General features: G+C 39.3%; 1 protein-coding gene across 3 annotated transcripts; it reads left to right on the top strand.

The window, feature by feature from the left end:
- The first annotated feature begins 1,404 nt into the window (after positions 1-1,404).
- ftr29 (finTRIM family, member 29) lies at positions 1,405-11,610 on the top strand. Of its 3 annotated transcripts, none has more exons than XR_012395321.1 (7): positions 1,405-4,017; positions 4,763-4,858; positions 4,996-5,229; positions 5,315-5,474; positions 5,570-5,629; positions 6,941-7,575; positions 11,060-11,610. XR_012395321.1 is itself a non-coding variant. In XM_009298961.5 (6 exons), the coding sequence occupies exons 1-6, from the start codon at positions 3,427-3,429 to the stop codon at positions 7,477-7,479; spliced, it is 1,680 nt and encodes a 559-aa protein (XP_009297236.2). In that variant the 5' UTR covers positions 1,405-3,426; the 3' UTR covers positions 7,480-11,610. The 3 variants fall into 3 exon arrangements, 1 of the variants encoding a protein (XP_009297236.2); XR_012395320.1 differs by lacking the exon at positions 11,060-11,610 and adding an exon at positions 8,523-10,071 and having other exon boundaries at positions 6,941-8,383; XM_009298961.5 differs by having other exon boundaries at positions 6,941-11,610.
- The last annotated feature ends 367 nt before the right edge of the window (positions 11,611-11,977 follow it).

Here is an 11,977-nt window from a genome sequence, read left to right on the forward strand (position 1 = left end):
ACGTTTCTTCAATGACGCACATCATAAAGTTCTGTCAAACTCTGAAGTAATCACACCACATCTTCCTGTCATCTGATAGGATTCAGTCAAACTGCCTTCTCTGAGGATGCTGTGATTGCAATCCTAACAGTTTGTTGGCTTTAACTCTCTAAACTAGCGACTGAGCATCACGATGCGCACCTGCCTTTCTCTCTGTTCCTCTTTCATTACTGTGTCGAACACTTTCACTTTATTCATTAAACTCGCGAGCGGACCTTTTAACCACGCCCACATAATAACAAAACAGGTAAAGACTAAATGTACAGTTAGAAAACAAAATAATTAAACAATCTTTTGTACAATAAAGAAGAGTTGATAATGTTAAGAAGAGGTTCTCCTATAGCAGGTAACAGCTCTTTCAGTAATTTTGTTGGAATTGAGTCCAGCATACACGTAGCTGGTTTAGAGCTATTTATAATTTTTACTAACTCTTCATGTTCTATGATTTTGAAGCAGTGTAGGTTATTATTATGATTTAATGAAATATTTACAGGATTTGGAGTATAAGCCGGTGCAGAAAGTTTGGCATCTCCTATTTTCTGTCTAAAGCCTTCTATTTTATTACTGAAAAAATTCATGAAGTCATCACTACTAATTTGCGGTGGAGTAGTTTGTTCCAAGGATGACCGATTATTTGCTAATTTAGAGATGGTTAAATAAAAATCTAGGATTGTTATGATTATTTTCTATCAGTTTGCGCAGATCGGTCCTGGCAGATTTTAGAGCCCTCCTATAGCTGGACATACTGTCTTTGTACGCAATTCTAAAGACCTCTAAATTAGTTTTTTTCCATTTACGTTCCATTTAGAAGTGTCACAGAAACCCTGGCCTGGTGAATTTGAGGACTTTACCATCTCTGAGGAGGGAGAGCATCTTATCAAGATCTTATGTAAGTCAAAAACCAAATCAACATATACCAGTAAAATATTACTGTAAAATTAACACCACTTTACCAATCACACAGAGACATTTAAAACGATACCAAACATGAATATAGAGCTGCAAGACACATCATATTAAAACCTTGGACATTTGATGTAAAATGTGCTCTAATCAGCAAGTCGCTTAAAGGTCAAGAAGGGGGGCTTGGGGTGAAAGTAAAGGATGCATTCCTGCATTCTTCCCTGATGTCGTGTGGCTCTGTTTCTCCAGCCTGTGTTTGCATTGTCAACAGTGATTTGAATAGAACAGTGGAACAGCTGGTTTCTTCATCACTTCCCAGATTAGAAAGTGCATTGGAACATTGCATCTTGTCTCATGAAATTCCATAACAGTTCTCAGGGTCTGATATTTTGGATCCTTACAGTAGATAATCACACCTCTAAAAAAAATGGACAAAATTTTTCTTGGTTTTATTTTGGAATAATAAGCCTCACAAATTGAAGGGAGTGAGGGGGGTCTTGAAGTCTGTAGTAGACATGGAATGGTTAACCTGTGTCACATGATTGTGGTGGAGGGTCACCTGGGTTACGTAGTGCGCATATAGGTGGCACCTGTTCATGCACAGCTTGGGGAGGAGAGAAAGAGGGGGTGAACGGGGACGCGGTACTCTTTGTTGACCAAACTTAAGCCCAAACCTAAACTCAAACAGAAGCCCAAATCAAATTCTACACTGTCAAAATATCAAGGTATGTTTTATATTGGAAAATAAACGAGTGAAGAAATTGGAACGACTTCTTGCCTTGTTTACATTTGATGTTTGCGTCACAAATCATGTCTCTGGTTTAGCCTCTCAGCATGTAGCCGCTACAAAGTCCTAAATTTTGATGACACCAATAATACTTTTAAAATCAATTGGCTGAAGAGATGCTTGCTTGGTTCAGACTCTATGTGGTATTTTTATTCCAAACAATGTATTTAAAGAGATTGGTGGCCTTTCTTTTTTTAATGAAATGCAATTACTCCGTTGGTAAATTACCTATTAAATTAGCTCAATTCCATCAACAAGCTCTTTTAGCCTGGAAACTGACTTACAGACACAAATTCTCACCTCACAAAACCCTTTCATGCAATAATGTAGACATTAAGATAAATAATAAATCTTTTTTCTGGGATAAATAGTTTAACAAAAACATTATTTTTGTTTCTGATCTTTTTAACAGTAACGGGGATCTTTTAACTTATGAGAGTTTTATAAACATTTATCAATTCCCTGTTCGCTTTATTATAAAGGCTATAACTAGTGGACTACTATGTCTGATGAAAGCAGCTCTTAGTTATGACGCAGCTTCCAAACAATTGTCACAGTTACACCTAGGAGGAAGATCTAGTCTTAGTAAATAAAGCAATAATAAGTTTATACATCAAGTGTCGCAGTCACATAACGCAATCACTCCTAGAGGAAAGTTTAAAGGTTCCATTATTGTTAATATTCAATGGAGGGAAACATGATTATCACCATATAAATTCTGCATTCCTAATAAAATGAAAGAGGTGCACTTTAAAATTTTATTGTAATGCACCTTTATCCAAATATTGTGATGTTACTGATATTTGCTCATTTTGTAAGAATGAGTGTGAAGACATTTGTCTCTTCTTTTTTTCTTGCGATGTATCATCACTGTTTTAGGATGATTTAAGTTCATATTGTTTTTCCAAGGTTAATATGAGTGGTAATTTGTACCTTAAGGATGCTATTTGTTATTTTGAAAACCAAAACACATCTAGAAGCCACTGTGAACTTTCTTAAACTTGCTGGGAAATTTTACTTTCACAAACAGAGATTCCTTAAAAAAATCCAATCTTTATAGACTTCCTGTGTGAAATAGAACATTTAATTAAATCTCTTAGATTAATTGAAAATCAGAAATGTGCTTCTTTCTTGAGCAAATATGATGAGATCTTTCATGCTACTTGAATATTTATGTTTTTTCTTTTAACTTTTTACATTTTTATATTATTTTTTATTCTTTTATAAATTGTGTTCTATTGTTGCTCTTTATCTTGTGTATGTAATGTGATTATTGTGTAAAAAAAACTGTTATCTTTTACTGTATTCTAAGTTGTATTATACAGTTTCTTGAAGTTAATAAAAAAAGAGCCGCTTCAAGCAGAAACACGCCTTTCATTGGTCTCCTGACACATGAGTGTGGATGTTGCCAAGTCCATCAATTCTTCATTACTGACTATATAAATTTGCACTAGGATTTCCTTATTAAATAATCTGCCTATTTCAAAGAATTAATTATTTAAATGGCAGAAAATGATCATCTAAAATTCATAAGAGAATTACAAGACATTTAAAAATTATATAAGCTACTTATTTATTGACCTGTTGTGGGTTTATTTCTGGATTAGACTGTCCTCTAGTGGCGGAGTTTATTATGACGCATACAGGAAGTGTCAGAGCTGAGAGGAATCGAAAGTAAACTCAGTGTGAGCAGTAAAATGGCAGAATCCAGTGTGTCTTTGGCTCATCATGAGTTCAGCTGTTCGGTGTGTCTGGATCTCCTGAAGGATCCAGTCTCCATTCCCTGTGGACACAGTTACTGTATGAGCTGCATCACAGACTGCTGGAATCAGGAGGATCAGAAGAGAGTCTACAGCTGCCCTCAGTGCAGACAGACCTTCTGCCCCAGACCCGCTTTAGCTAAAAACACCATGCTGGCTGAAGTGCTGGAGAAACTGCAGAAGAGCAAACTACAAGCTGCTGGTCCTGCTCAGAGTCCCGCTGCATCTGGAGATGTGGAGTGTGACGTCTGTACTGGAGCCAAAAACAGAGCCGTCAAGTCCTGTCTGGTGTGTCTGAACTCTTACTGTCACACTCATTTCCAGCGACATCAAGAAATTCACCAAGGAAATCGACACAAAGTGACTGAAGCCACTCATAAACTGCAGGAGATGATCTGTCCTCAACATGAGAAACTCCTGGAGATCTTCTGCCGCACTGATCACTGCTGTATTTGTTATCTGTGTTTGGTTGATCAACACAAACACCATGACACTGTTTCAGCTGCAGCAGAGAGGACTGAACTACAGGTTTGAACACACTTATGCTCAATTATTAATAATGTCTCTTCATTTCTCCACTTTTAAAGCTGTTTCTCTGATCTTCTCTCCAGCAGACACATGTAATAGACTTTGGTCAGGGTGGTGTCATATTAATGTTTGACAGGAATCAAAACACCTGTGAGGGACTAAAGTACAGTGTGTTCAGTGAATTACTGTTTAATTGACTAAATCCCCGTAAAATCCCACATTCACCAATAATACAGCATTACAGATTCTACATCACAGAGCTCAACAGTGTTTTATATCAACAGGTTGTTGTGAATGAAATATAAGCTAAATCATAATGAACTCTGGAAGCAGCAGTGATGTGTTTAGAGTTTTATTTTAAGCTGTTTAATGTCGACCTCTGCATAAACAGATGACGTTTAATAAAAGTATATCGCTGTTATTTCCACTGTAAGAGCTGAGTGGTATGACATGATGGATAAATGTGCATTAAACATTCACAGTCACCGGCCACTTTATTAGGTACACCTTACTAGTACCGGGTTGGACCCCGTTTGCCTTCAGAACTGCTTTAATCCTTCATATCATAAATTCAACAAGATACTGGAAATATTCCTCAGAGATTTTGCTCCATATTGACATGATAGCATCACACAGTTGCTGCAGATCGTCTTGACCATTTCTACATGCCTAAATGCATTGAGTTCTGACTATTACAGCTTTACAGTGACGTTTATTTCACTCTTGTTCACTGTGAATCCTGCAGAGTCGGCTGAGGGAAACCCAGAGCAGATTCCAGCAGAGACTCCAGGAGAGACAGAAGGAGCTGGAGGAGCTGAGAGAGGCTGTGGAGTCTCACAAGGTGAGTTTGAGCAGAAGAACAGCAGCTGAAGAGGCCTTTCACACTCCAATGCTTCTGTGTGTGTGTGCGTGTGTGTGTGTGTGTGTGTGCGTGTGTGTGTGTGTGTGTGTGTGTGTGTGTGTGTGTGTGTCTGACAGCGCTCTGCACAGGCCGCAGTGGACCACACCGAGAGGATCTTCACTCAGCTCATCTGCTGGATTGAGAGAAGCCGCTCGGAGCTCACGCAGATGATCAGAGATGGAGAAAAGACTGCAGTGAGTGGAGCTGAAGAACGACTGGAGCGACTGGAGCAGGAGATCAATGATCTGAGGAGGAGAAACGCTGAGCTGGAGCAGCTTTCACACACAGAAGATCACATCCATTTCCTCCAGGTGACACACAGGACAGTGGAAGAGCATGTGGAGCAGAGATTGTGTTTGTGTGTCTTCAGCTGCTGTTTCTGTTGTGTCTGTGTAGAGTTTGCAGTCTCTCTCTGTCCCTCCTGGATCTACAGACTCATCCAGCTTTATTAGCAGCTCTCCTCTTGTTTTTGATGACATCGCTGAATCTGTGTCTCGTCTGAGAGACAAACTGCAGCAGTTCTGCACTGAGGAGATGAAGACCATATCTAGCAGAGGTCAGATTTATATTTCCTGACATGTTTCAGATGATTTTAAATGTATTTGTATTGTTTAACAATGTTTACTGTAAATCATCTGTTTGTCTCCACAGTGAGCAGCATTAGCAGGATTCCCGCTCCTGAACCACAGACCCGTGAGCAGTTCCTCCAGTGTAAGTGACTCTGATCATACTGAACATTAAAGATTATAGTTATATATTGTGTTGGATTCCTTCATATGAGGCAGAGAGTCTCTGATGGCTGTAATGTGTTTTATTCTGGATCCAGCAGAAACAGTGAAAACTAGAAGTAAACACACAAATCAGCACAAAGCAGATTGATAATGAACTCTGACACCTTTACAGTTCATGATCAGGCGTTTGTGTACAGTGAACAGTAGATGAGCTGTGTAAAGTCACAGATAAACAATAATTGGCTCAGTTAACAGTTTCAAAACAAAACTTACACACCTCACTCCGCTCACCAAGGGCTGCTACAGTAGCTTTAACACGTGTAGTGATGTTCACCTGGCTAAACAGCACACACACACACACACACACACACACACACACACACACACATGTAAACAGGAGACAGTAAAACACACACGCTTATAATGCTCATCATCACGATTGCAGGACTTGCATTAACCAGCATATGTCACTGGAATATATCACTGAGCTCCTGAGACGAGAGCGTTCTGATGAGTGAGATGTTGTGTGAGGTTTCGGGGTTTTGCTCAAAGCCATTAACCTGAATGAGCTGACTGAGAATGAAACACCTATAATGAGCTCTTGTGGCCGTTTCCATATATTCTTATCATATATCATCAATCAGACTGAACTGTGCTGAGCTGCTCAAATCAACCCTGATCTACATTAAACACACTGAACTCTACAGAATCAGCAGCTCTAGATATAATCACACAGCTAGTTTATCTTACTGGGTTAGTTAAAGTCTCATTTATTCAACTCTGTGTAGAAACCTTCCTAAGACACCTTTAGATTTGTTTGCAGGAGGAAAATGACACCTGAAACTCTTCATCACTTGCTGTCTTCAGTCTCTAAACGTCTTTAAGTGTTGTGAAAAGGAACGGCAACATTACAGACTGATAAATGCTTTACTGATACAACTTTATTTAAATGTGTTGCAGGAACAGAAATTGGTGATTAATAATAAAAGTCATGAGGAACACAATAAATCAGGATTATTTTATCATCTGCAGTGAAATACAAGTCAAAGAACATTTAGAAATCTCCACTTTCCTGATTCGCCTTTTCTATACTGTCCCAGTGTGTTCTGGTTTGGGGTTGAACATGTACTGAAACATTCATAGTTCTTGTTTCTTAATCAGCAAAAGTGCAAATAATATTAGAGTAAAGACATTCTGATGAACTGAAACAGATCAATAATAATACAGTCATGATTTCATTATTGTCACTCAGAAATTCATTGATATTTTTCCTGATTTTTATCTTCATCAGATTCTCAACAGTTCACTTTGGATCCAAACACAGCGTATAACAGGCTGGTTCTGTCTGAAGGAAACACAGCGGTGGAAAATAAACGTTCAGTCCAGCCGTATCCTGATCATCCAGACAGATTTGATGGTTGGCGTCAGGTGTTGTGTAGAGAGAGTGTGTGTGGACGCTCTTACTGGGAGCTGGAGTGGAGCGGTGAGGATGTGGAAATATCAGTGTCATATAAGAGCATCAGCAGGAAGGGTTCGGGTAATGAGTGTGTGTTTGGATTTAATGATCAGTCCTGGAGTTTGTCCTGCTCTGCTCACAGTTTCATATTCTATCATAATAATATAAAGACTGATCTCCGTAAACCCTCCGTCAGCTGCTCTAGAATAGGAGTGTATGTGGATCACAGTGCAGGAACTCTGTCCTTCTACAGCGTCTCTGACACAACAATGAGCCTCATACACACACTCCACACCACATTCACACACACACTCTATCCTGGATTCAGGGTTTATGTTTGTTCAAGACTGAAGCTCTGTGATCTGACAGTGTAGAGTTCAAGATGTCTGAATCAGTCATCACTGCATTCTAGTTTATAATGGCCTGTTTCCTGCTAGACAGTTGATAGGGGGTTCTGGATTGGTTGCTAGGCGGTTGCTATAGTGTTGCTATGGGGTTGCTAAGCGATTGCTAAGGTGTTCTAGGTCATTGCTAAGGTGTTGCTAGGTGGTTACTAAGGTGTTGCTTGTTAGTCACTTAGATGCCGCTAAGGTGTTGCTAGGATGTTCTGTGTTGTTGCTAGGCAATTGTTAAGGCATTACTAGGCGGTTGCTAAGGTGTTTAAGTGGTTGCTAAGGTTTTGCTAGGTGGTTGCTAAGGCATTGCTAGGTGGTTCCTAAGGTGTTGCTAGGCGGTTGCAAAGGTGTTCTGGGTTGTTGCTAAGATGTTGCTAGGATGTTCTGTGGGGTTGCTAGGCAGTGGCTAATGTGTTCTAAGTCTTTGCTAAGGTTTTGCTACTTGGTTGCTACGGTGTTCTAAGTCATTGCTAAGGTGTTACTATGTGGTTGCTAAGGTGTTCTTGGTCGATGCTAGGTGGTTGCCAGGGTGTTCTAATTGGTTGCTAGGTAGTTGATATGGTGTTGCTAGGTGCTTATTAAGGCATTGCTAGGTGGTTGCTAAGGTGTTGCTAGGTGGTTGCTAGGGTGTTCTGAGTGGTTGCTTGGCCGTTGCTAAGGCATAACTAGGAAGTTGCTTAGGTGGTTGCTAGGGTGTTGTGAGTGGTTGCTAGGCGGTTGCAAAGGCATTGCTAGATGGTTGCCAAGTTGTTGCAAGGTGGTTGCTAAGGCATTGCTAGGTGGATGCTAAGATGTCGCTAGGTAGTTCCTAAGGTGTACCAAGTAGTTGCTAGAATTAGCATAATATGTGAGTATGAATTTAGTATGATTTAGCATGTTGCTAGTATGTTTATACTATTAATTAGCATGTTGCTAGTATATTGCTAGTATAAATTAGCATGTTGCTTGATGTTTATAGTATTAATTAGCATGTTGCTAGTATATTGCTAGTATGAATTAGCATGTTGCTAGTATGTTTATAGGTTGAATTAGCATGTTGCTAGTATGTTTATAGGTTGAATTAGCATGTTGCTAGTATGAATTTGCATGTTGCTAGTTTGTTAGTATATAGCTAGTTCAATGACACGATTGTGTCAAAGCTGCTTCACACAGAAGAATGTAAACAGCGTCACTTCAGTTTTCAGAGTTTCAGTTCAGTTTAATTCAGTTCAGTGTGGTTTAGTCAAAAGTTTATGGAACAGTTGCTAGGGTGCCATTAGTGGTTGCTAGGATGTAGCTAATAAGCAGAAAGGTCATTAGTGATTGGCAGATTGGTAGTAGAGTTAAATGAGCGTAATCTTAAGTCTGTATGACAGTCTGGTGCAAAGTGATGAAGTCACTAAGTTTGGTCCAATGTTAAGTCAATGGCACTTTCCAGAATTTTCCGGGTCAGTTTTCAGAAAACCGTTTTAAAACTGAACATTTTAGGAGAATATGCATATAGAAATTAAATTAGTCTCAGAAGAAGAAGATAGAGGAATAATAAGTTTATGTAGTATAACAGTCTGTTGCTTCCTCAAGCCGCCATAATTCCGCCATAAACATCTCCAGCTCTCCTTCATTACAGTGCAGCGATTACAGTGTCATTCCCTCTCTGGCCACATGAGGGCGCGCGAGTGTCGCTGTATGAACTCATGATCAGATTCCACCAATGAACTCAATAATGATTCACTCAGATATAGAGATAATAATTAATGAGAACTATTTACACAAAACACTGAACTTGTCCTAACATGACGCTGTAATCTGCACCCTTTAAACATTTTATTTTTATTTTCCAATTATTAAACAGCAGTTTTAGCAATCATAATAAAATAATAAATAATTGACAGAATGGCAGGAAGTCTTGGAAATCTCCAGCTCTCCTTCATTAATGTTGACGTCTCTCACTCAAATATGACACAGGGAAAGAGTCCGCTATGGGCTTATAGGAAACCTTGATGAGTTTTACAATATATGGCAACCATTCCTCGAGCCCTGCACCAATATAATGCAGATTGTGAGCAGCAGTGTAGGGCTTAAGGTCGACTGTCCCCTATTGAGCGCTTCTTCACATCAAACCACTTTTACTGTCACATCATCAGCAGCAGCAGCAGCAGCACGTGTGTTATGATGAGGGAAAAGCTGAGCTGCAGACTCCAGACAGAGCAAAATACACTGGCATAGACAATATACAGCACACACACACACACACATACACACACATACAGACTGTACATCAGTAGACTAGAAACATTTAGAAATACACACACACACACACACACAAGCAGTGTGCAAGAAACCTATTATGTCACTTATTACAAGTCTCTGGTGTCCTTAGAGAGAGAGAGAGAGAGAGAGAGAGAGTGTGTGTGTGTGTGTGTGTGTTTTGGCCCAAAATATCACACAGATAATGTTCGATAACTCTCTGAAACTGACCCTTTTATGCTTTGAAACTGGTTTTGGTTTTGGTGACTGTCACTTTTAATTCAAATGAGATACAGAAAAGGGCGGAGCTACAAATGTTATTGACTTAACATTGGATCAAACTTAGTGACCTCATAACTTTGCTTCAGACTGTCATACAGACTTAATGTTGGGCTCATTTAGCTTAGACTACCAATCTGCCAATCACTGATGATCTTTGAACTTTTTAGCCACACCCTAGCAACCACTTACAGCACCCTAGCAACTGTCCCATAGACTTCCATTGTAAAAAAAACTGCCATTGACACATTGGACATACTGATAACAGTTTGGCTGTCCATACTAGCAATACACTAATCCACACTGGAAACATACTAGCAAGCATGCTAATCATACTAGCAAACAAGCTAACTAATACTATAAACATGCAACTGTAGCAACATGCTAATTCATGCTAACATGCTATTTTATTTTTCTAGAAACATGTTAGCAACATGCTAATTCATGCTCAATTTATGCTAGTAACATGCTAATTTATGTTTAAAACATGGTAACATAATGCTAATTTATACAGAACCATGATTATTTATGCTATCAACTGGCTAGCAACGACTCAGAATAACCTTGCAACCACCTAGCAATGCTTTAGCAATCACTTAGCAACCACATAGAACACCCTAGCAACGACCTAGAACACCTCAGCAATTGCCTAGCAACACCTAAGCTACGCCATAGCAACTGACTTGTTCCAATTGTTCCACTTGTTTCAACCAATCAGAATAGACTTGCAACACCTTGGCGACCACCTAGAAACACCTGCGACCACCTTGAAACACCTTAGCAACCACTTTGCAGTGCCTTAGCAACCCAATAGTATCTGGATGCAGCCTTTATGATGTGATGCAATGCAATGTCAGACACAGTGCTCTCAATGGAGTGAGTGACGTCACTGTGACTGGAAGGGTTAGGGGTGGGGTTAGGTGAGTGGATTAAAAAGCATTGGATGCAGCTCAGATTGCACTTTACCAGGTCTCCAGACCCATCTTTAGCAACCGTCTAGAAACTACTCAGAACACCTTAGCAACACCTTGGCAACCACCTAGCAATGACCTAGAACACCTTAGCAATTGCCTAGCAACATCTTAGCTACATCTAAGCAACCGCCTAGCAACCACTCAGAACACCATAGCAGTGAGCGTCTGTGATCTGACAGATGATTCAGACACTCCACATTCAACATTCAGAGAAATATTCTCCAACATCAGTCGCTTTGCTCATTCTGTGATGTTTACTCTGAATATTAGAACACATTATACTCACATTTACTTCATTAAGCTGATCAGTTTAATGCAGAGGAATCTGTTTATCTGTTTTATCCAGCAGAAATGGTCAATACTGAAACACAACACAACAACTGACAACACATCAAACAATTATAGATATAGCACATTTATTCAGCATCAAATCATCCATTTCACTGCACTTTCTGGAGCCGGCATTAGCTGTTATTGCAGAGATATTCATATTCTCTTATCATGTCATTTATACAGCTCATGTGGAAATAAAACATGTTGTTGTTGTGAGATTCTGAACAGATCAATTCTGATGAACACAGAGATGGAAGCCCACCCTGACCACCATTACAATAAACAGGATTTGACTGTTTTCATGTGTTTTGTTTGTGACTTTAACCTTTATGATGATTCACTATTCACTAGTTCAGCTTTGAAAACTAAATGACTTTCATTAAAAACTCAGCAACTAGAATTACATCTGACTAAAGAGGAAACCCTGTGCAGTTCTGATTTTAATGTTCTCCATTTATTTGCTGATCCTCTGTCTGTATTCACACTGGCACAAAGCTGACCTTTAGGCTTATTTGCATCTGTTTTATCAGTGAAAGGACAAAACATTCGGTTAAAATATACTGATTACACAGAAAATAACTCCAATCACAAGCAAAACAGCAACATCAACACAACCACAGACTGTTCAATAGTCTCAAACATGTCTCTGGTCATTTTGGGTTCAA

This window comes from Danio rerio, chromosome 2 (assembly GCF_049306965.1).
Source record: "Danio rerio strain Tuebingen ecotype United States chromosome 2, GRCz12tu, whole genome shotgun sequence".
NCBI lineage: Eukaryota > Metazoa > Chordata > Actinopteri > Cypriniformes > Danionidae > Danio > Danio rerio.